This window comes from Trichosurus vulpecula, chromosome 2, assembly GCF_011100635.1.
Source record: "Trichosurus vulpecula isolate mTriVul1 chromosome 2, mTriVul1.pri, whole genome shotgun sequence".
Classification (NCBI taxonomy): domain Eukaryota; kingdom Metazoa; phylum Chordata; class Mammalia; order Diprotodontia; family Phalangeridae; genus Trichosurus; species Trichosurus vulpecula.
Window position 1 is genome coordinate 436,712,262 of NC_050574.1, and position 26,477 is coordinate 436,738,738.

The window sequence follows — 26,477 nt, forward strand, 5'->3', positions numbered from 1 at the left end:
TATAGGTCAATTTTTTTTTGTCTGCTCCTGATAACAGACCTCATTTCAAAATCTCTATTCCCATTGGTCCTTTCCTCTGTCTTTTCCAAACAACCCTTCTCTAGCCTCCTATAACAAGAGTGGACAAGCCATGATCTAAGACTTACAATTCAACTCTTTGGGGATTCCTGTGTGGCCTTTGAAGTGAGAAGAAAAAAAAATTACATATGTACTGCTGTTGTTATTAAAATAGTGTTTTTTGAAAAACTTCAAATATTTCAATAGAGACAGGCAGCTCCCAACGATCATTAGAGAAAAATAACTTCTGTAGTAGTATTTTAGATATAAAAACTGGATTTGGGGGAAAATTATTAAGAGTATTTGTGGATGATAAGTGCCCTGTAACTGATTAGGCCTCTTCATCATCCTTGTGATTTAGATTTTATCCCTGTTTCAGATTAGAACTCAATTTAGGACCTATACCATTTTCTGCTCTTCTGGACTGAAGTATACTCTTGTACTATAAAGAGGGGGTTATATAAACAAAAAAATTAGCTTAACATTTTTCTTCATTAAATAATGAAAATAATTTAAGTCCTTCCTTATTCTGTGCCACAAAACACTGTGATAAGCACTGGGGATACAAATAGAAAAAGCAAACCAGGGCTTGCCTTTTTATGGAGCTTACATTCTAATAATGGAGACAGAACATACAAGGGAGTGGTAGCCTCAGAGGAATATTTTGTTTTGGGAAGTCACAGAGATGGTGAGTAGAATCACAAAGGAGTTGATAGAAAAGCCCTTTCTACTACTACCAACAATTGCACCGACTTGATTATAGTTCTATAGCTGGAATGGGGCAGAGAGGAGTGTTAGGTTATGTGTGCCACAAGCGTGGAGCATGACAATCTCTAACGTTCTGGAGGGTGTGGTGACAGGCTTTACCTAATGTCAGTCAGCCTGAATGACTTTCACTTGGCAACACTTTCTGTAAACTTTCTGTTACTGTCAACATGTACTTGAAGGTAACAGGATTGCATTATATTTGTCCAATAAATATTTATGGATTTGAATTTGATTTGTTTTTAAAGTTTAAAATTATTTTAAACTGAATCAGATTTGTTTTCTCTTCGATTAGTGAGACTCTACCATAACAATGCACTTATAAACAATTACTGTTGTTTACTGTTCGAGAAAAGGAAATTATTACCATCATTAACTATTACAAACGAAGCCTGAAGAATTTAAAATTTATTTAGTACAAAGAACAAATATGGCATTTAAAATTATTTAAAAAAAATTTTTTTAGATACAGGTATTTTCCATTACAATAATCACTGTGTTAGTTGTTCTTCATTCAGTTCAACAACTTGGGAATAGAGAAGACACTGATGTTTTTCATCTATTTTAGCAGCAACATATCCTATATAATTGTATTATTACTTTCTCCAAATTCTTATTCAAAACTACAACATGAAATCACCTTTTGTGTACAATTCTATTCCAGATCCTGCACCACATTCAAGAAAATTTGGTACAAATGGATTCTAATTCAACATATATTCAACAATCAGTGGCTACTTCAATTGTTTTACCTATCATTTATATCTTTCTATGCATTCTAGGACTTTTGGGAAACATACTCTCACAATGGGTATTTTTAAGAAAAATTACTAGGAAAACATCAACACACATGTATTTAACAAATCTGGTGACTGCAAATTTGCTTGTATGTAGTGCTATGCCTTTTGTGAGTGCCTATTTCATGGAAGGATCTACATGGAAATATGGGTCAACACAATGCAATGTAGTCAATTTTTGGGGTACTCTGTTCTTGCATGTCAGCATGTTCATCAGTCTTACCACTTTAAGCTGCATTGCCATAAGCCGTTATGCTACCCTCATAAAAAAAGACCTCACCCAGGAAGAGAATGCCTCATTGTATGAAAAAATATTTTATGGACGCATACTAAAAAAATTCTGCCAGCCCAACTTTGCCAAAAAGCTGTGTGGCTTTATATGGGGGGTTGTATTGGCCACAGTAATTCCAGTTACTATATATTACTCTGCTGTGGAGCTTTCTGAAGAAAATGGGAAAATGTGCTACAGTGAAGTGGCAGAATGTGGTGCGGAAATTTCTGGGACTGCAAGACTTGTTGGAACTGCATTTATTGGTTTCTGTTTTCTAGTGGTATTGCTATCATATTATTCTTTTGTTAGCTATCTGAAGAAAATAAGGAAAAGCACATCTATTACAAAGAAATATTCCACTTACTGTTCAGTAAAAAGACACCTTTTAGTCATTCAATTTCTACTGATAGTTTGCTTTCTTCCATATAGTATTTTTATGCCCATTTTTTATGCCCTAGCCAAATCAAATGACAGACAACGACTAGGGCATTTAGTGGAAATAAAAAATTTCCTCATCTGTCTTGCTGCTGCCAGAAGTAGCACAGATCCCATTATATTCCTTTTACTAGATAAAACATTTAAAAAGACACTATATAATCTCTTTAGAAAGGCCAATTCTCCACATTAAAGCAGTTGATCTTTACATCAAATCCAGCACGGAAATGGGGAAAGTATACATGCAAACCTCAGTGACAAGATGGATGATTAATAACTTGTACCTCTTCTGATACAATAAAGTATAAAAAGACATTTGGCATCTTAAAAAAACATCATAAAATTTAATTTGTAGTTGTGGTTTTTGCTACAAAGAGCTGGGCCTGTGGTTATTTTCAGAGGCATTAGCTCAGAATTTCAACACAAAAATGAAAACAAAGGTAACTTTATTAGTCCTGTGTAGAAAGTGTTTAAATAACTAGAACCCAATCCTATGAACGCCAACACAAAGGTTCATAAAAATGAGTATGTTTATAATTCTTGGAGTTCAGAACAGATATTCTCACAAAGAAAAGCCTGGTTTTTAAGATCTCACAATGCTTACCAAGACATGGTTAAAATGTGAACATGATTAACATCATGAGTGATATAAGCAAATTAGAGGAACATGGAAAACTTTACCTGTTATATCTATGAATAAAGGAAGACTGAGATAGAGAGGACCACGGGAAGTAAAATGGATAATTCTGATTATATTAAATTAAAATGTTTACACAAACAAAACCAATGCAGCCAAGATTAAAAGGAAAGCAGTAAACTAGGAAGTAATTTTTTGAGCAAATTTCTCTGTTAAAGGCCTAGTTTCTCAAAAATATATATGAAATTTATAAAAATAAGAGTCATTCTCCAATTGATAAATTGTCAAAGGATATGAACAGGAAGTTTTTAGAAGAAATCAAAGTTATCTATAGACATGTGAAAAAATGCTCTAAATCACTATCAATTAGAGAAATGCAAATTAAAACAATTATGACTTACTACCTACTACCTATCAAATTGGCTAACATGCTAGAAAAGGGAAATGACAAATGCTGGAGGGGATATGGAAAAACTGGAAGATGAATTCACTGTTGGTGGAATTGTGAATAGGTGTAACCACTCTGGAGAACAATTTAGAACTATGCTCACAGGGTTATACAACTGTGCATACCCTTTAATCCAGCAATACCACTACTAGGTCTGTATCCCAAAGAGATTGGAAAAAAAAAAAAAGGAAAAGGAAAAGGACCTCTATGTTCAAAAATATTTATAGCATCTCTTTTTGTGGCAGTAAAGATCTGGAAATTGAGGGAATGCCCTTCAATTGGGGAATGGCTGAACAAATTGTGTTTAATGATTGTGATGGAATACTATTGTACTTTAAGAAATGACATGCAGGATGATTTTGGAAAAACCTGGAAGACTTATATGAACTTATGCAAAGTGAAGTGAGCAGAACCAAGAGAACACTGTACACAATAACAATATGGTAAAGATGATGAATTGTGAAAGACTCAGCTACTCTGATCAATACAATGATTCAAGACAATACAGAAAGACTTGTGATACAAAATGCTATCCACCTCTGGAGAGAGAAATAATGAATTCTGAGTAGAAATCAAAGATAATTATTTCACTTTATTTTTCTTGCTTTTTACATTTTTTATAACATGGCTAACACAGAAATGTTTTACATGATTTCACATGTATAACTGATTTCATATTGTTTGCCTTAATGGCTGGGAAACAGGAAGGAGGGAGAGAATTCAGAAATTTTAAAAAAAAGAATGCAAAAAATAATTAGTTAAGGAAAAAAAGAAAACCTTGGTCTAATGGAAGAAACCCAAAATTTCTGGCATTTTAAGTTAATCATAATTAAATGTCTATATTTTCCCTCATAGTTTGCTATTACTTATTAAAAAAATACAAACTCCTCAGTCTGACATTTAAGGTCCACCAAAATTTGGTTCTCACTTACCTTTGCGGTGTTGCTTCACACTATTTCCTTAGACAAACTATGTTCCTCCACTGAATTTGTAAAGTGCAAAACATTCCACATACCTAGAATACTCTCCCTCCTCTTCCCTGCTTTTCAGAGCCTAGTTAATTGATCTATTTGTTTGTGGTTTTTGAATAATTACCATTATGAATTATGTGTGACTCTACTATTACACAGAAAAAACTACCAGATTCATTTATTTATTAAAGGATAATAATCAATGGCTGAAAAGTATTTTATAAATTCATGAAATAATTCTTACCATTAATCAAATTAATCTTTTAAGTCTATAAAGCCAATTGTGAAATTTTATTGTACAAATTTCCTAGCATCATTTGTTAAAAGTAATTGTAACTTTCATGTACATGTATTTATGTCTACGTACATATATATAATATATATATATATATAATTACATATCTTCTTTAATTCTTTTTTATGAAAGCAAATTAATTAACCTACCAAAGCACAGTCATACTTTTTCTGAGTTGAGTTTTTGACTGCTTATTCAGCAGAGTAATAAAGAAACAAAACAACTTGTCCAGGTACCTGAAAATAAATGGTGATGTCCACTTCAACTTTATGGAAATATCAACTACAGAGTAATTGATGAATTATTAGATTAGGAACTACATTTCAACTGGTCTCCAAGACATCTCTTTTCCCCTGGAGCTACACAGGTTATTCTTTCCCCCAACTTCTTTTTTTTTTTAAAAAAGACATTTATTGAACTAAAATAATAAATAGGCTAATAAACCTGGATTTCAGTAAGTAATATTTAACCAGAGCAACTGTTCAATTCAATTTAACGAATTCAACAAACAACGCTGTGTTAGCTGCAGGAAAGATAAAAAATACAGATGGCAATTCTACAATTCTTTGTAGCTGGGGATCTATTCTACAAAGCCAAAAACATAAAAAAAACTTGAAACTGCAAACTCTTTCTCGCTCCGCGCATATGTTGGTGGCTATTATTCATCCTGTCCCGGGTTTTTCTCAATAACATCTGGCTCACAGTGGTCTTCATCCCAATTCTCGCCCTTCTACTTGAGGAATTCTGACCTTTCCAGCCTTTCCATTCCATGGAACTCTAAGGCACAGACAAGATGGCTTCCTTTTTGTAGTTGTCCACATGTGAGAAGTTGCCTATGTCTATGCCTTTTGGGGGGCTGGCTCCATTTCCTGGAATGAAGTTGGCTCCACTTCTGCTTTCTTGCAATCCCTTGTTTCTTTTCACACTCAGCTCAAGTTCCAAGTTTTACATGAGGCCTTTCCTGGTTCTCCCAGGCATTAATATTTCCCTCTTCTCACAAGTTAATATAATCTGCCAAATCTACTTGACTTAAATATTTTTTAATTCAGTAAACAAAACAAACAAACAAATCTTACTGGCAAGGTAGGTAGAAAACAGTTAAATTATAGCAGTTAAAAGAATCCCGTCCAAAAAGCATTTTTAAAACATTTAAGGTTGTGAGGAAGGGGGGAAAATAGAGAAATGATTCTAAATATATACTATTAATCACTTTGTAGATTACCATGCTGTAAAGATTTTTCTAAGTATTATTATCAAGAACCCAACTTTCCACATGAATTAAATTCAAGAACTTTATAAATGTAACAGACAATTAATGAGCTCTGTGGAACATAGAACATGTCCAAAAACAAGGTCGTTACACCAAAAACTTTTTGTTAAGCATTAGGGCATATCTAAAAAGAGTATGAAAAACTAAAGGCAACAGAAAAAAAAAACACTAATAATCAGATTTAAGAGGATAACAGTATTATGTGTTGTATATACATTTCTAATAAAGTGCTAAATTGGAGGAATGGGGGTGGGAGAGAGAATGAAGAGAAAGAAGAAAAGAGAGGAGATAGCTAGCTATCAGCCAAACGTGCATAAAGATTAGTGAAGAAACTTATTCGGAGAAGCATACCCACAAAAACATTCAAATGGCAAGTTTCTGAGAAAAACTAAAACCAAAGCTGCAAAAAATTAAAAGCACTAAACCATCCTATGCAGACATGACTCAAACAGAAAACCACCATATGAACTATCCTTTGCATAGAGATGCTAACTTGTGCTATTTCAAGACTTCAAGTTTATCACTGAAATAAACCATGATAAAAAGGTTTTTTTAAAAAAAAAAGGCTCGATTTAAACACCTCCCTGTAAGCAAAATGGCCTTTGTTTTCTTTGAGTGACTCGGTGTATTTCATTAAGCCTTACTAGGTGCTGGGCCCTTGGGGCCCAAGGTAGGGCTAACTCCAGGGAGGGCCTAGTTTACATGTCTGGGACAGTAGAGGCTTTTTACACCACGGTCCACCTCTTTGTGATGATTCATGGGGCTGGCTAAGGGGAGGTGTTAACTCCAGAGCCATGCCCTATTGGGTGTTAACCTAATCTAGGTGGATGTGGACCTCCCAGGGTCCTAAGGGGAGGGGCCAACTCAAGAACCAATCAGCTCTGGTCATTCAGACGACGCTTGATGATGTCAAAAACCCTATAAGAGGAGAGAAGACAGCTTGAAGATCCCTTTTCGGGTGGAGCAGCAGTGGTGGCGAGGGTGACTCTGGGCCAGCCCTTGTTCCAAGCTCTCGGGCTGAACCTAAATGTTGGTAACTATGAATTGTATTGGGTCTGTCTGTTGATGTTTGTAATTTGTTTGTATTTTGTTCTGAAGTTCAGGGTACTGGATTTTTCCCCTGAACTAACTGAATGCTGTCTGTATGCTCCCCTGAACTAACTGAATGCTGTCTGTATGCTGGATTAAAGTAAGCCTGCCAACCCCTTCACCTTGCTTTCCTTGGTTAAGCAGATCAAAAGAACCTGTGCTTTCCCAGCATGCCAGCAGCTTTCTGGGTGCTGGCTGTGGGTGGATCTTACACCCCCACAGAAGCTGCTAGCCGGATAAGACAATTGGCAGGAATTAAGGGTAGAATGCCCATGCCGCATAAATTGCTGAATGCTCAGCACAGGTAAGGGGAATTTCAGCTAAAGAGGAAAGAAAGAGGATAACAGGAATATTGACCTTCATTTCCTTCCTCATTCCTCCTAATGTAGTTTTGAATTGAAAGAAAGAAAATGAGAAGATATTGAGATGAAATACATATTTGTGTACATACTTTTTAAGCAAAATAGACAAATTAAAGGGGAAAAAAGTCACTGCATAGCTACATGAAAATCAAAAGTCTCCTTCAAAGATACATCTTCTTGAAGACATAGGATTACACTGATACTCATAATTAATTTCATGTTACAATCATTTCACAAAACAGTTTCCACACCAACATTCATAAATTTTCCTGCTTACTGAAATTTCATTTATTATTACTGAGTTACAATTTTTAGACTTGATCATGACGCTTTCCAAAATGAATGCATACTAGACATACATAATTATTATAAGTCATCCTAGATAGCAACAGAATTCCAATACTATTGGTAGATTATTAATATTAGATAATTTAATAACGTTAGGTTTAGTGAATGAAACTACCAATTTAAATATTAAGAGGAATAAAATAACTTGAATGTTAATTTCCTCTAGCTGGAGCAAAAACCTAATGAATTCTTCAAAAACATGCAAGCACAAAATCCTGAAATGGACAGTAATGATAGTCAGTAAAACTAAAAAGTACAGCCTGTAGACAGGCAGTCTATTGAATATAATTATAACTGTAGTCTAACCTAAATGGCAAAAACGTCTTGAAGTTTGGGGCAAAGGAGGAGTGCTTAATAAATAAGTGCTTTTAAAATACTTGTGGAGTTGTACTGAGGAAATGAAGAGTGAGTGAATTCTAAGCAGGATGGGAAGTAGCATCCTGAGTTAAGGAAATAACCAATGTACTAGTTTTTGCCATAAAAAGTCAACAATTTTTATTGAGTTGCTAGCCAGTGCATAAATATTATATTATATTACATTATATTATTTCATTATTTATGGTGCCTTTAAACACAAGCTAGTTTCCCTGATTCTCTTGAACCATGTACTTTTTAAATGTTTCTTCTTTGAGATCATGATTGCTATCTCTGCTTTTGAATTCATTTGTTGCATAATCAAATCTGTTCCAACCTCTCATAACAACTTTCTTAGATCTTTAATTCTGAATCTCCTTCAAGTTGATTCTTGTAAATAATACATTATTAGACTCTACTTTGTAATACATTATGCTGTTCTCTTCCACTTTATTGATGTGTTCATACCATTGACATTCAGAGTAGACTGTTTTCCTTTCATCACATTCTCTTATCATTTTTCTCCTCTTCACACCCTTTCTCTTTCTTTCTTTAAAAAGCACATAAAGAAATAGGATTTACCTAGTGAGTTATCATTGAAGTGGTTGATTCCCCAACCTCTTTCCCTGCTCTCTTCATCCAATCCAAAATCCAATTACTGACGGACTCTCACACTTTCTTTTCTCTATAGCTGGGTTTCTGTACTTGTGACTATTTTCTCTTGACTCTACTTTCCCTATTAAACTTCTCCCTGTTGCCTCTCCCTGTTTTCCTGTTGAATTTAATGCATTTCTTTCTCTGTGTGTGAAATCTTTTTTTATTTAGCTGAGAGAAGAATAAGTCTTCATGAAATGCCTGCTCCTCCCACCCTCTCTTCCATGTTTTTACACTCTTCTCTTGGCAAATCTTAATTAAGAGAAATAATAAGTTTGTAAGACCACATAGTTAAAGTTAAAAGGGACATTAGAGGTTATCGAAGCCAAACCCTGAATTTTACAGATGAAGAAACTGAGATCTAGAGAGGTTAGGTAACTAGTAGTGTCACACAACTACTAAGTGTCTGCAACAGGATTCAAATCAGTCATCCTGACTCTGAGTTCAGAATTCTACCCACTAAACAAGGTTACTGAATAATTTTCACTTTTTTCCTAGTGTATTACATTTCTCTTCCTTTTCTTTCCTCTCTCAACCCCCCTCCACCCACCAAAAGAGAACACCTTATCACCATAAGACCCTGTGTTTTTTTTTCTTAATTCACGCTATGACTCTTGAAGACAGAAGGACTCTGAAGAGACAAACATCACTTCTGAACCCATAAAAACATAAGCACTTCATCATCTACCACCTTTTGATTGTTCAAATGTATATCTAGTCTCCTGTATTTAAGTTTCAAAAATTCAGTCCACTTCTGTCTTTTCACCAGGAATGCTTAAAAGTCCTTAAAACTATTAAAAATTCATTTTTCTCCTGTAGGACTTAGTCAGTTTTGCCTTTTGGAATACGGTACTATATTCCAATATTTCCTTTCCTACATGGTGACTGCAATATAGCCTTATGCAATTCTGTGTAGTTCCTTTGCACTTGAATTCTTTCTGGCAGTTTGAATAGTTTCCTCTCCCCATCCTTTTACCATATCCTTTTTTGGTGTGACATTCCTCGGTGCTTCGTACAGTTGTTCTACAGTTTCTATAGTTGTTGTTCTCCCCCATGCTCATTTGATGATTGATAAGACTTTATTTTCACTGTCTTACAATTCTAAGAAATCTGAAAAGTTTGGTTTGTTTTTTTTTTTTTTTGGTGATTTCTTGAAACATGGCATTGCGATTTCCTATCTGATCATGGTTTTTAAAGAGGGCTAGGATTCTTAAATTACTTCTCCTTGACCCATTTTTCGGGTCAATTGGTTTGGAATATATCTTCCATGTTCTTCTAAATTTTCCATCACTTGACTTTAATATTTCTTGTATCATGGAATCACTGAGTTCCATTTGCTCCATTCTATTTTTTCCAGGGAGTCCACGACTTTGGTGATGTTTTCGACATGTTTTCTGAGTTATTTATTCTCTTTCCACTTTTTTTATAAGTATTTTTTTTAAAGCTCCTACTTTATATCCTCCTGCTGCTAATATTTTTGTAGGGAAGCTACTCTCTCCTCTGAGGCTCTATTTGCATTTATTGTGAATTACTCTCCTCTTCTGGGTTTATATCCTTGCCTTCTCCCTATCAAACTCTTATCTTCTCCTAGAGTTCTTAAGTATGATAGATGAAACATATATTCTTTGTCTGGCTTGATTCCTAGTTTATCAACATGGCACTCAATTTTTACTGCCTAAAACCCAGATTGTATCTGGCAGTAGCCCTCTTGTCTCAAACACCGATTCCAAGTCCAGCACTCTTTTCACTACATCATGCTGCCTCTCTGCCTGACAACTAAAGAGGTATCATTGTGGATTATCTATGATAAAATTTTGAACCTCAGATTGGTTTTCTCTCCATCTTTATAGGTTACCTCCCCCAAATCGGTTGCTCTGTGGCACAGTAATTAAAACTAATACTAGCTTAGTTAAAAATAAAAATCAATAGTTAAAAAACATGTATTAAATACATACTATGTGCCAGACATTATTCTAGGGTACTTGGAATTCTAAATAAAAATAATGAAACAATCCCTACTCTCAAGGAGCTTACATTTTAATGGGGCAGACCAAAAAATAAAAACAAAAAAAAATGACACATACAATCGGATAAATTTTAAAATGTTTTGGCTTATCCATACCAGCTTTTGTTGATTAGCATAAATAATTAAATATTTATAGAATGACAGGTATTGAGGCAAACCATGTTGTCAGCTATTATTTATAGCTTGCAATTATTAACTATACCAATTACAAATACGATGCTGAAAATATTCTGATTTAATAACCGTTAAATAAGTTGTATATACCAGTGTTTAAAAGTGATATAATAATTTATTTTCCAACTAAATTTTTGAGTTACTGAAACATAATATTTGGGATATAAGGAGAGGAGGAAAAAGGATTTTTTTCTCTAAGAAAAAGTATGTTTTTTCTCAGGTTAATATAATTGAGCAACACAAAGTATGCTGCAATTGTTTACTGTTTTTCCTCTTCCACAATATATTCCATTTTATTCTCCTTTTAGATAGCTATGAAGCACTCTACTATAGTGTCATGCAGTCATTACATTTTCAATGATGATATCTTATAAGATGTTCCACTTTCTTGCAAATTTAATTCTTAAGTGAGTGTTTTAAATTATTTACAGCAATGTAAGTGATAAACATTTTATACATCATTTCACTGGCCAATACGTCATTCTAGTAGATCTTACCTAGAATTGCTATTCTATTCTATTCAGTTTTCCTTAAAAGAAGTCACATCTTAAAGAAAAGCCAACCTAATGTGAACTGAAACATAGAGTACAATGGTAGCTTTTTTTCTAGGAACACTATGTCTCTGAGAGATGTAAGAGGAAGTAAGGTCAAAACTGCAATATGCAAAATAACTCAGGGAGGTAAGCTGAAGAATAGAAAGAGACTAATTAATTCCTCCCCTTCCTCTTATGGTCCTACTGCTTTTCTCAACACTTTGAACCTAAGAAAGGACCTGAGGCCAAGGTTCCAAGTAAAGTGGATCATGGAGGGGATTCCCAAGTGCAAACAAAATGTTCATACAAAGTCATATTCTTATTTAGATAGAATGTACAATAATTGTATCTGTGTTTTTGAATGGCAGTAAATGCAATCAGTAAATGTAATAAAAACAAACCTACTATTATGGTGACTATTTCAAATAATGACAGTAAAAATGAGTAACTTTTAACTACCAAAAATTATTTTTTCTAATTATTTATTATTTATCTCTTGATATCTGATGGATTCATTTTCATTTTTAAAGTGATAATGGATTATCAGTGATGCATACATTTTCATAAACCTTAAAACTAAGGTTAAAGGAAATTATTTTTTAAAAATGTTCATGCTGAAAAAAAAAAGAATGAATGGCCTTCCAAGTAATGTGTAGTCATACATTTTCATTTTTAAGTAAAAAACGAAATTTTCCTTATGTTGGCAGTACTATATTCATTTGTCTTTACAAAAATCTGTGTCCTCAAAGCGAAAGAGTCTGTGTCTAAGGTTTACAGTGATAGAGATAAATGACTTACCTTCACATCCCTGTGAATTATGTTATTATCATGACAGTAGCGTAGTGCTTCCAGTATCTGTCTCATGTAATGACTGTAAAAACAAAATAAATCTAAGACTGTATAAAGAACATAAAAAACCCAACTTATAATAGACACAATGTCTGCAATCAAAAACTCAAATCTTTATATTACTCCTCTACAGACACATTTCACTGGATTAAAAAAAGATTGGTGGAAATCTAGTTATAATAACAAAGATTAAAATATTTTTAGAATTCTATTCTGCAATGTTAAAGCACATAAAGAACTTAGTAAGCTTTCTAATCTTCAGTTAACTTTAATTACATTAAAGTTGCTGCGCAAAATTTCAATGACACAAAAAATTTCTAGTTCACTGACCTCTGACTGATTTGTAATCAGCCTGTAAAGACAAATATCAAGTTGTCCAGGTCCCAATTTTGCCTACAGCTACAGAAAGTAACATAACTGTATTTCTTTCAGCTGTTAACACCCCAAAAGCCCAGGTGATAAACACGTTACTTCATAACAACCTGACTCTTCTTGATCATCCCTTCCACACTGCCCTTGATGTGGCCATGATAGCACTAGAGAAGTGTGTACATATTTGTGAAACTTTTCCTCTAAGTATGGCCACATCCCTGGACCTCAAATACCACCTTTGTTTTGCAATTCTCTAATGACTGTCAATAAAACATACAATAATATTAACTATGTTTGTATTTTATTGTCTTAATAAATCATAAAATCCTCAAAGGTGTTATATATAAACCATATATCTCCTAATTGCCCAGTACAATGCTCAGAACTCAGTAGATAATTAGTAACTGTTTAAGAAAGTATATTTTTAATGGAATTTTACAAAAAGAAAATTATTAGATGTACTTTTTTTTTTGTTCAGAAAATATGGCTTCTTATTTGTGGCCCATGTTAATAGTAAGATGTGACAAGAGAAATTTATTGGAGCTTTAGCCTCTAATGAGCTGCACTCCTTTTTTCTATAGTATTTTACCAGACTAATGTCTACTTTTGTCTCTCTCTCTACACGTTTCCTTGCTACTCTCTTACTTGTCCTTCTACCTCAAAGACAGAGTTTGACCCTTCTTCTTATCCCCTTATTTACATTTTCCCCAATTAGTATGGAATATGGAATTGAACCAAATTTAAAATTATATAATTAAATTAAGTTACTTTTTCCTTCAATGTAGCCCTCAAATGATGTATTTCTGTGGGTTAAGAGAAATGGAAAAAGATTTCCCAACTTGCTGCATAACTTTAATCCATCTCTAGCATTTCTCTCTCTATTCCCAAGTTCCATGAAAATTCATACAATCAGATCTGTCTGTCATGCATATGAGGCTAAAAAAAAGAATAGGGAGCAATGGCATATAGTGGGAAGAACAATGGATTTGATATCAGAAGATCTGGGGTTCAAATCTTGCCTCTGCCACTTAGTAGTGTGGCCCTATGCACATATCCAAAAAAAAAACTCTTTTTAATTAAGCATCAACTGGGATAAGAGCACCATGTCAGGCAATTAGGATTTACAAATGGATCCTGCCAGAAGATATAAAAACATATTATATCACACTGTAGGTTATTTATATTCATTAGAGAGTTACAGAACAAAATATCTATTTGAGGCACAAAGGCATGGCCACATCTATATGGTACCCTTTATGAATGTGTCTTCAAGTAGTACACTGACCATGCTGGGAGTTATGAGGAAGGGATGATCAAAAAGTCAAGCTTTCATGAAATAGTATCACTTGCCAAACCCCAGGCCTGGATCAATCACAGCACCCATGATCCTTACTCCTATTCATGTACTACTAAATAAGAGTTGGAGGAACTCATGCAACTAAGCTGACTTGGTCAAGTCAACAATCATTTATTAAGTGCTTACTGTGTACCAGGGACTGTATAAGAGCTGGATATACAAAGAAAGGCAAAAAATAATCCCTGCTCTTAAGGAGCTCACAGTCTAATAAAGGAGAGAACATATAAACAACAACGTATGATCAAGACATATACAGGAAAAATTGGAAATACTCTCAGCAGGAAGGCACTTGTATTGTGAGGGACCTGGAAAGATTTCTTATTATGAAAGAAGAGAAGAGATTTAACACAGCAATGCTTTGGGAACCCAGGAGAAGACCCTGGGACAGAGGCCAGAGGCCTGAAGTAGGGTACCCTAAGAAGACTCAGGTATGAGGAGCCAACAGGTAAATTAAATGAATTGTACTCTCCAAACTGACCAAATCTTTTGGTCTTTTTTCAGTTCCTGATTACTTACTGATCTCACTTGATGCATGTGATACTAGTGATCTCTTCCTAGAAAGACACTTTCTTCTTTCTGGATTTTTGTAGCACTACTCTCTCCTGGTTCTCCTCCTACAATATTTGTGTAACTATTCCTTCTCAGTATCCTTTGCTCGATCATGATCAATATTTTATCACCTGTGATGTAACCTAAGGCTGTGTCTAGGATTTGCTTCTCTTCACATTAGTTCCTATGAATTTAATTATCATCTCTATGCAGATAAATCAATAGATACAGATATCCTGTCCCAGTCTCGTTCTTGAGCTGTAGTCCCAAACCACCGACTTCCTACTGGATATTCCAAACTAGCTGTTCCATAGACACGGACTACGAGAGAATAACATATCTTAATATGCTCTAGTAGCAGGTTCCAGGATGGCACTTAAGGGGAATTGTCTGGAAATGTATGCATTTCTTTTTCTCTGCCCCCAAATGGTCTATTGCTCTCTCCCATTAAAAGAAGGTCAACACGTTGACAGCACCAGAATCAAGAACAGACAGCATGCTTAATTTTAACTATGTTCACATGCTTACTAGTTATTATTCAACAATTTTTAAGTTCAATTTCTTCCTTTTCATCTGATAACCCTAAGCTTTCTCATATGCATTGGCTCTTCATGTGATCTCTGCCAATGTGCATTTGATTGCATTCTATATTAACATTTAAGGCTTCACTGGAAAAAGCTGGTACTCCTCACATGGCTTTATAAAGCCAAGGGTTTGTAATTGTAATGATTTATAGGCTTCGCCTTAAGATGCTCCTAATACTGGAAAAAAAAAAAAGGCCAGGAATTCCAACTGGCATATTTTGGTCAAGTATGAAGCATTGTGAACTCACAGATATTTGAGATCAGAACTGCTCACATAAGCTCACCCTCCAAGGGCAGGCTGCTTTTCTTTCATTTTAACAGCTACCAATACTTGTGTAGTATTTTAGGATGTTCAGAACATTTTCCCTACAATAATCCTGCAGGGCGGGCACTGGAAATATTAACCTCGCTTTGCAGACAATGAAATGAAGTTCAGAGACTTTAAACAATTTATAGATAATTATAGAACTTGAAGGTGTCATAGCTGGGTCTCAAAACCAGTTCATTCTTAACAGGTATAGACTTGTTTTCCCTGTACCTTTAGGAATCTCAATTCATTTTCAATTACTGTAAGACATTATATAGGAAAATGAATTCACGATCATTACATTTAAAGTGACGCCTCCAAAGCCTAGGAATCTAGACAACTTAGAGAAAACTGGTTTCAGTTATTTGGTAAGAAAAACAAACAAACCACATTTCAATATAATACTTGGAATGAACTGCTACGGACTGATTTAAAGTAACAGTCTTCAAGAACTAGAAGTCTTTGTCAATCAAATAGTCCAAACATCCCACATTCGACATGGTAAATGACAACTCTCTTTTGGGTAAACTATATTTTCATATCATCTGGTGCAGAAACAGGATTTTGAAAAAAGAAGTTTACTACTGAAATAATGATAGCAACATTGCTATATCAGGGCTACTACCCTCGATAGAAATAAATTTATTCAAGTATTCAGGAAACAGGCAAACAAAAATGAATTAAGCTTCACTCTTAAAAGTTGTGGAAATTTCAGTGAAACTAGGCAGAAATATCAAGGTAGCCATGTAGCCTACACTACTGTATTTACAACGTTATAGTGTATCTCTGCTTATGTGGTTCAATAGGTTATTAAGTTTAGGTTGCACTCTGATGGGTCACAGGGAATAAGAGCTAAAATGTCCCTCTAAGAAAAAATGTATAGCAGGATAGTTTATAAACTCCATAACTAGCTTAGTATAAGCCAAAACATAGACAGAGCAACAACAAAGAAAAATGCTTCTCAGTGCTGACTTGACTGGTAGGGCAAGCAGGTAACATGCCAACCTGTGTTTGCCTCAGGTTTTGAAAGGTAACTTCCTTCAGATATGCTATTATAGAAGATCAAGCTGGTGACAAAAATAAGGGATTTTTTTAAAAAGACTGTTTCCTTTTGGCATCCTAAGGGAAAAAGTAAATCTTTCCCTTGGTGATTCTCCTAACTAAATTCCTTAGTTGAAGTGGAGTGAAGATTTCCACACACAGCTCACTTTCATGGCAAAGCATCAAGGAGTTCCTGTTGTTTCACTACAGCTCACTGACACATTGTGGTTGTGTCACTATCCCCTGTGGACTAGAAAAGATTCACCCTGATTCACCAGTCTGGGAGAACAGAGTAATCACCAAGAAGACTGTATTAATAGCCAACTGTAGTTATATCTTACGCTGTTTGCTTGGCTGCTTGTCCAGATGGTCTTAAGATAATTAGTGAGTCAGAAAGAAAAAGACAAACATCAAAATGCTTTTGTTTCAATACAAGTCTTATGTCTCATTAGCGTGTTAGTGTAAAATTACTGAACAGTGTTTTCACAGAATCATGGATGTTTACCATTTCAAGGGCCCTTTGGGAGTCACCTAGTCCAATGTTCTACCCAATACAGGAATTCTTTCTATACTGCCTGACAGATTTGTGTAAACACAAAGGGCTCAATATTTTGTAAAGTTACAAAGTTACTATTCTAATGTTACAAAGTTCTCAGAAGCTAAATTTTACCTTTGAAAATTCCACATATTAGTTATAGTTCTGCTTGCTCCCCAAAATTCTTTTCACGAAGTCATATAATCTTTATTTTCAGTCATCATGCTCTTCCTAAGTTAAAAGCTAAATACAATAAATAGCTAATAGAAGTGATTTTCAAATCATTTCATTTTTATACAGAAAAGTATATTAACAGCTACCCATTTCCTGAAACTCAGATAAGTAAGAAAAATCTTAGTATTCTAACAGCATGCCATTATTTCAAGCTTTTAATCTTATATTCCTTGAAAAAGATATACAAATTGGGTGTTTAAGACAAGGAAAATCAAAGGATGCTGGGAAGTGCAGGATCACAGTGGTAATTTAAACTCTGATACTAAACATACATATCTTCAAAGTTGTACACTATAAGTATTCTGAGAAGCTACATTGTGTAGCAAAAGTAACACTAGATTTGGAGTCAGAGGACCTGGGTTTGATCGAGGGCCTAACCTATGATTTACTAGCTGCTATGTGACATTAAACAAATCATTTAACCTCTCTTAGACTCAAACTTCTCATAGGATGGTTGTTCTACTGTGGAAAATACTTTATAAATTTCAAGGCACCATAAATACCATTCATAAAGTAAGTACTTAGAGTTTCTTGAAATTAAATGAGTACAAACACTGTGCTTCTATTAAAAGCCAAATGAGTCACATATTATTTACCTAGAACTTCATTATTTTGTGACAACAATGTTTTAAAGGTTATGTTTCCCTTTACAATGTAATAAGGTTAATTCTCTTATATTCTATATAAAGTGGTATTTGAAAATTTTATTTATAAAAACTATTGATTTTTTCCTTAAAGGTATTCATATTTATTTTAAGGTATTAAATGGAAAGCAATCTGGAATTATGATAAAAATCTACTGAACTGTGCATATCCTCTGACCCAGTGATACCACTACTAAGGCTATACCTCCAAAGAGATCAATGAAAGACAAAAAGGATTCATTGTACAAAAATTTTAAAGCAGCTCTTTTTGTGATGGCAAAGAATTGGAAAGTGGGAGAAGTGGGGAGAGAAGTACTGGGGGAATGGCTAAACAAAAGTGTGGTATATGAAAAAGAATATTATTATATTGCAAAAATGATGGAATGGACAGTTTCAGAGAAACCTAGGAAGCGTTCTATGAACTTATAGAAAGTGAATAGAACCAGATGAACAATTTATACAAAAACACTGTAAAAATGAAGAATTCCAAAAAACTCCAGAACTCTGATCAATTCAGTAATCAACCATGATTCCCAGGGACTGATGATGAATATGATCTACCTCCAGACAGAAAGTTGGTATACTAATTATGCAGAATGAAACACATTTTTAGACATGGCTAATATGGAATTTTGTTTTGTTTAACTATGCTGATTTCTTACAAAGGTTTTGTTGTTCTTTTTAGTGGGGATGGGACAGGTGGTAGAAGGGAGGTAGGTGGGAGGGAGGAAATGAAAATAAATGCTTAATTGAAAATATAAAATTCAATATAAAAAATTTAAGGAAAAGAAAATGAAAGTGAAGTAAGAAAACAAGTGGATAAATGTGATATATGTCTGCTAAGGTTCTAAGTTAATTATGATAATTATTGCATTTTTTAAAGTAATGTGTTGTAAAGGATAGAGCAGTCCACTCAACATAGAAAGCAAGATGTATAGCTTCATATCTTCAGTGGATGCTGATATATATCATTTGAGAAAACTAAGGGCACGTAACAGCCAAGCAAGTTTTTCAGAAAGATGATTCTACTATGCTTTTCAGTACATCAACAAGCATTAAGTGCATCTCCTAGTAATACATTAAAGCAGCCGTCAAGAAGAAAAGCATATATTTTCATCTGTGTTACAGTGTTTTTTAAAGCAAGTATAACAACTATTAGCCTTTGCAGTCTTGTTTACCTTCAACCAGTACAGAGCTGACTCAGAAAGAAACTGAAGCTAATAGAGGATTAGGTAAAAAATTTAAATTAACTCATTTAATCATTATAAGCTTAAGTTTCCTCATGTTAAATGAAGGAGTTGAACTAAATGATCTCTTAAAAACTCTTTCAAATTAATATTCTATAAACTTATGATTCCATAGCAAGACTAAGGAGAGAGGAAAGCAGGATTAGAAAGGGAAAAAGCTGTAAATAATTTAATCCCATCGCTTTTCAAAGTAGTCTCTGATAGTGGTCCAATACTGAAATTCTCTAATAGATAAGTGGAGACAACCCTATACAATAATGCAGATGTTCCTCTGTCAACTCTGTCAGAAATGTGGGTGAATTAAACTACACTGTAAATAACCATGCTGTGAGCAAAGAGTGGCTGTAGAACAATTAGGAAGGAGAGAGGGCATGTGGTAATCAGCAGATAGTTGGGGGAAGGGGAAAACGAGGAAAGTAGTCTGTTGCCCTTCTAAGTTATTTGCCTGTATTGTACGCCGAAGATGTCTTAGCTAATTTTTTTTGGTAGTTGTTTTTTAATTTGATCAATTAGGTCATTATAGCAAATGAGAACATATATAAAGTGCTTTATGAACTTTAAAGTACTGGGGGGCAGAGCCAAGATGGCAGCTGGAAAGCAGGGACTAGCGTGAGCTCCCTGCCGAGTCCCTCCAAAAACCTATAAAAAATGGCTCTGAACGAATTCTAGAACAGCATAACCCACAAAACAGCAGAGGAAAGCAGGGCTCCAGCCCAGGACAGCCTGGATGGTCTCTGGGTGAGGTCTATCCCATACAGAGCTGGGAGTGGAGCGGAGCAGCGTGAGCAGCACGGACCAACCAGACCAGGAGCCGGGTGGAATGTGCCCTACCACCCTGAATCAGTGAGCTGCGGCAGTTACCAGACTTCTCAACCCACAAACACCAAAGACAGCAGAGAAGGTTAGTGGGGAAAGCTGCGGGAGTGGAAGGAGTTCACGGTTTGGCTACCAGCCCCAGGGGCAGCGGAGGTGGGGCAGCTACAGCTGCAGTTGCAGTTGCTTCCGGCCCCAGGCCCACCTGGTGGGAGGAATTAAGTGGTGGATCAGAGCAGGAGTTCTGGGGAAGGAGCAGTGCTGGTGTGGCAGAGCAGCCACATCCCCCCCAAATGTGGAACATAGAACTCTTTAGTCTACAAGCAGTCATACCCCACTGAAAAACTCAAGGGTCAAGTCAGTTGGTTGGGAATATGGCCAGGCAGCGAAAACGCACCCAGATTCAGTCTCAGACTTTGGATTCTTTCTTTGGTGACAAAGAAGACCAAAACATACATACAGAAGAAGTCAACAAAGTCAAAGAGTCCACAACAGAAACCTCCAAGAAAAACATGAACTGGTCCCAGGCCATGGAAAAGCTCAAAAAGGATTTGGAAAAGCAAGTCAGAGAAGTAGAGGAAAAATTGGGAAGAGAAATGAGAAGGATGCGAGAAAACCATGAAAAACAAGTCAATGACTTGCTAAAGGAGACCCAAAAAAATACTGAAAAATACACTGAAGAAAACAACACCTTAAAAAATAGACTAACTCAAATGGCAAAAGAGCTCCAAAAAGCCAATGAGGAGAAGAATGCCTTGAAAGGCAGAATTAGCCAAATGGAAAAAGAGGTCCAAAAGACCACTGAAGAAAATACTACTTTAAAAATTAGATTGGAGCGAGTGGAAGCTAGTGACTTCATAAGAAATCAAGATATTATAAAACAGAACCAAAGGAATGAAAAAATGGAAGACAATGTGACCTGGAAAATAGATCCAGGAGAAAGAATTTAAAAATTACTGGACTACCTGAAAGCCATGATGAAAATAAGAGCCTAGATATCATCTTTCAAGAAATTATCAAGGAGAACTGCCCTGATATTCTAGAGCCACAGGGCAAAACAGAAATTGAAAGAATCCATCGATCACCTCCTCAAATAGATCCCAAAAAGAAATCTCCTAGGAATATTGTCACCAAATTCCAGAGCTCCCAGATCAAGGAGAAAATACTGCAAGTAGCCAGAAAGAAACAATTTGAGTATTGTGGAAACACAATCAGAATAACCCAAGATCTGGCAGCTTCTACATTAAGAGATCAAAGGGCTTGGAATACGATATTCCGGAGGTCAACGGAGCTAGGATTAAAACCCAGAATCACCTACCCAGCAAAACTGAGTATCATGCTCCAAGGCAAAATATGGATTTTCAATAAAATAGAGGACTTTCAAGATTTCTCAGTGAAAAGACCAGAACTGAATAGAAAATTTGACTTTCAAACACAAGAATCAAGAGAAGCATGAAAAGGTAATCAAGAAAAAGAAATTGCAAGGGACTTACTAAAGTTGAACTGTTTTGTTTACATTCCTACATGGAAAGATGATGTGTATGATTCATGAGACCTCAGTATTAGGGTAGCTGAAGGGAATATGCATATACATATATACATATACATACACACACACACACACACACACACACACACATATGGGGAGAGAGAGAGAGAAAGAGAGAAAGAGAGAGAGAGAGAGAGAGAGAGAGAGAGAGAGAGAGAGAGAAAGCAGACACAGGGTGAGTTGAAGATGAAGGGAAGATATCTAAAAGAAATAAAATCAAATTAAGGGATGAGAGAGGAACATAGAGAGGGAGATAGGGAGAGATAGAATGGGGTGGATTATCTCGCATAAAGGTGGCAAGAGGAAGCAGTTCTGTGGGAGGAGGGGAGAGGGCAGGTGAGGGGCGAATGAGTGAACCTTGCTCTCATCAGATTTGGCCTGAGGAGGGAATACCATACATACCCAATTGGGTATCTTACCCCACAGGAAAGAAGAGGGAAGAAGATAAAAAAAAGGGGGGGAATGATGGAGGGGAGGAGGTAATCCAAAACAAACACTTTCGAAAGGGGACAGGGTCAAGGGAGAAAATTCAATAAAGGGGGATGGGTTGGGAAGGAGCAAAATATAGTTAGTTTTTCACAACATGAGTATTGTGGAAGGGTTATACATAATGGTACACATGTGGCCTATGTTGAATTGCTTGACTTCTTAGGGAGGGTGGGTGGGAAGGGAAGAGGGGAGAGAATTTGGAACTCAAAGTTTTAAAAACAGATGTTCAAAAACAAAAAAAAAACGTTTTGCATGCAACTAGAAAATAAGATACACAGGCAATGGGGCGTAGAAATTTATCTTGCCCTACAAGAAAGGAAGGGAAAAGGGGAGGGAAGGGGAGTGGGGTGACAGAGGGGAGGGCTGACTGGGGAACAGGGCAACCAGAATATACGCCATCTTGGAGTGGGGGGGAGGGTAGAAATGGGGAGAAAATTTGTAATTCAAACTCTTATGAAAATCAATGCTGAAAACTAAATATGTTAAATAAATAAATGTAAATTAAACTTTAAAGCACTACAGAAATGCCAGTTATTGTTGTTATAAATCTTTAACTTCTTAGAACTCAAGGTTTCACTAGGCTAGAGACTATAGAGACTATATTCCTCTAAATAGGAATTGGTTCTACATTTTTTCTACTCCTTCTCATCTTATGGTTTTCTTTGGATTAACTGGGCATGTAATAATTTGACAACATTAAGATACAAGGTGAAGACCTAGTGAAGCATACCTTCCTTTAAATAAAAGCTAATCCCATAAGAACTATCAGGTATTAAAATCCTTCCTTGTCTGAAAGTATCAATAAGAGGAAGATCCCAAATATAGACCTGAAAATACAAGTATTTTATCTCAAAAAACAAACACACAGAGTATATTAAAATATTCACTAATTTTCAGTTGTATTGATAGAATATTCATGCATTCCATGCAGAACAAAATTACTAACATTTCTACTGTATAATCTAACACCAGGCTCTCTAAAATAATTTCTATACCATTTTCTTCTATATTACCTTCCCCCACCGCCCCTCAACATTAGTTTAAATTACATACCTGGCTACAGCTTCACTGTATACAAAACCAGCATCTGCCCGTTTTACAATTTCAAAACACAGATCAGCTCCATCCATACTATAAAAGAGAAATGTTAAAAATGAATTAAGAAATTAAATATACCTTCAAATTCAAGTAAACACTGAAAGTAAACTAACCTGGATATTTAATATACATTTATTATACAGGTATATACAATTAGATAATTATTAATTCTTTCACCTGAATAAATTCATTAATTCAAAAGTATGAGTGACTTTATAAAGAATACTTATTCTGCTATTTCTATTGAAAATTTGCAAGGAAGAGAAAATAAGAACTAGAAAACAGGGAGAGAACAGAGATAGCAGAACAAATCATGTATTTTCTTAGCAATTTAATTGTAGTTTTGGATTATGTTAAAATGAGCAGTGAAAGACTTGGCAGGGATCGTTCTAGAGCTTTTTCTCATCCTAAACATAAAATGATACCCGTTTTATACAACCGAGGATTTAAAAGCATAATATGTCACTATGAAGGCAAAAAATTCTATTAGAAGTTGTAGCTAGGAAGAATGATTAGGAAATTCATGAATTTATTTTAAAATTTCTATTCTGTAGTAACTAGAGGAAGGGAAGCCAGTATTTTTCAGTTTTGTGTGCAATAACCACACACCTGTCCCAACAATCAATCAAGTATCTATGAAGCACTACATGCTAGGCACTGAGAGTGGTGTACAAATTAACTGGAATAAAGTAATAATAATAAAAACTGGAATAAAGTAATAAATAAATAATTAAATGTATTCACTTACACAAATAACCATCATTTTATACATCTTTTAAACACTTTTCATTACTGGGCAGCTAGGTGGTGCAATGGCTAGAGCACCAGGCCTGGGGTCAGGAAAAACTGAGACACTTAATAGCTGTGTGACATTGGGCAAGTCACTTAATCTGTGCCTCAGTTTACCCATCTGTAAAATGGGCATAATAATAGCCCCTCCCTCTCAGGCTCGTTGTGAGGATCCAATGAGATAAATCTAAAGTGCTCAGCGCAGTACGTGGAGCACAGCGGGCACTAAACGAATGGGAGCTGCTGCTGTTAACAACACTAACGCTGAATGTCCCTTTGGTGCAATAACAGTTTTTTAATGTGGTTTGGTATTAAATGAAGATTTTGACGCCTTTACTTCACCATGAAACCACAGACTTTTGTAACATGGATATCAGGCACATCTTTGACAAACAGTCCATTTGCTTAACTCTAATAAAGTTTATAACCCATAGGTTTTCAATTGAGTTTAAATCAGGCAAGTTCCCAGATTACTGAAGGATATCTACAAATCTTAAACACATTTCTCAACCTTGGGTGACATGTAACATTGTACAAAGTATTTCATCTCCATTTGGAAATTTCTCTAAAATTTCTCAAAATATTACTATACTGGCAAGATTCATTGCTCTCTTGATAAATACAAGACAAGCAGGCCTACAGGAAGTAAGAAGATATCCAAAAGATTTTTGATGAGGCAGTTAGGTGGGTCAGTGGACAGAGTGCTAGGCCTGGAGTCAGGAAGACCTAAGATCAAATCTAGCCTTAGCCAGTTAGTAGTTGTGCGACGCATGGCAACTCACTTAATCATGTTTGCCTCAGTTTCCTCATCTGTAAAATAAGCTGGCGAACAGCAAACTACTTAAGCATTTTTGCCAAGAAAACCCAACGGACAGTATGATCCATGAGGTCATGAAGAACTGGATACAACTAAACAACAACAAACATTTCTGGGTTGGATGTCCTACAACCTAATGAAGATGCCAAGATTTTAGTGGCAAATATGAAGTTCTTCTGACCACAGTTTTGGTGTATCCTTAAATGAAAAACTGAGTCTCATCATGAAATTTTTTTTCTAATCATCAAGATTCCAATCTTCATATTATATTTACACAACAAACATTTTTTCTTTATGTTAACAGTAGTTATTTACTTACTGGACATAACCATGATGAGAATTGCCTTTCTTCATAGCAATAGCTACCAGGTCCATTAAAAAAAAAAAAAAAACAACCCCTGGTGTTTTAACTATTTTGTTTCAGTTTCAAAAAGCTTATGTCACATTTTGGAGGAAATAACTCAACTGCTCCATCCTTTTGAAGGTCCTTGCTTGTTTTCTAAGGATTAGACTTTTGCAACAATCATTTAACAATTCTTCGCACTTTCTCGTTTTGACAATGCTAATATTTGTCCTGAGTGTGTTTCAAGGTGGGCTTGAATGATCTTTGAAATGCTTGACTACTAAAGAACAATAGTTCTGGCAATATCTCTAGTAGTCACTGAAATGCACTCTTTTAAGGTCTGTGATTCTTGCAGTTTCCTTTAAGTAATAGCCATTCTTAAAAACACAACCAAAAGGAGCAATAAAACATGTTTTGGGACAAAATACATTACAAAGCTTACAGAAAATTAACTAACGATGAAGAAACCAATTCAACAGGATTTCATTGTTTAAGACCAGATGTTCTGAGACATTTTTTATGTTAGTAGAAGCAATAAATGTGACCACAGCTGTCACAAAATAAAAACACATCAAAATTATTGCTTATTGCAAGTAATTTGCACACCATTGTAAATTCTGGAGACACAAACAAAAAGTGAAAACCATCCCTGCCCTTGATGAGTTTACATTTTTTTAAATAAAATTTTAATTTATATATTTTTTGTTTTTCTAGCTTTCTATTCATATCCTTTGACCACTTACTAATTGGAGAATAGCTTTTGGTCTTACAATATGTCTTTGAGTTTTCTATATAACTTAGACATAATAGTCTTAAGAGATATTGGATACAAAGACTTTCCACAGTTGAGTACTTCTCTTCTTATCCTATATGTATTAATTTTGTCCATACAAAACCTTTTCAATGTCATGTAATACAAGTTATGTAGTTTATATTTTATAATTATCTCTAACCCCTGTCTTTTTAAGAATCTACTCCCTACCCTAAGCTGAAAAAGGAAAATTAACTGTTTCTTTTTAAATTTCCTTAAAACTGAATGATCTTTAAGATTCAGGTCACTATTTTAAATTTAATATGGAACATAGTACACATTGGTCTAAATCTAACTTCTGATAGATTGTTTCTCGGTTTTCCCACAGTTCTTATCAAGTAGGGAGTTGTCTGGTCAGTCAATAAGCATGTATTAAGCACTTATTCTATGGCAGGCACTGTGCTAAGCCCTAGGGATACAAATAAAGGCCAAAAGTCTCTGCCCTCAAAAAGCTCATTCTAATAGGGGAGACAATATGTAAATAAACATGTGAAAGGGAGGCTCCACTGGGGCTTCATGTGATTTCAAATCTAGTGTTATCTTTCATTTGTACCATGCTTTCG

General features: G+C 35.1%; 2 protein-coding genes across 10 annotated transcripts in view; one reads left to right on the forward strand and one right to left on the reverse strand.

Annotated features, from left to right (window-relative positions):
- Window positions 1–26,477, reverse strand: part of CASK (calcium/calmodulin dependent serine protein kinase) — a 410,968-nt gene that overhangs the window by 207,872 nt on the left and 176,619 nt on the right. For all 9 annotated transcript variants that reach the window (XM_036744928.1, XM_036744934.1, XM_036744933.1 and 6 more), the window contains 2 exons: window positions 23,110–23,187; window positions 12,285–12,357 (listed from right to left, as the gene is read on the reverse strand). In XM_036744928.1, coding sequence (XP_036600823.1) covers window positions 12,285–12,357; window positions 23,110–23,187 — 151 coding nt within the window. The remainder of the gene's footprint in view (window positions 1–12,284; window positions 12,358–23,109; window positions 23,188–26,477) is intronic.
- Window positions 1,520–2,518, forward strand: GPR82 (G protein-coupled receptor 82). Its single transcript, XM_036744938.1, has one exon. It carries the CDS (start codon window positions 1,520–1,522, stop codon window positions 2,516–2,518), a length of 999 nt encoding a protein of 332 aa, XP_036600833.1.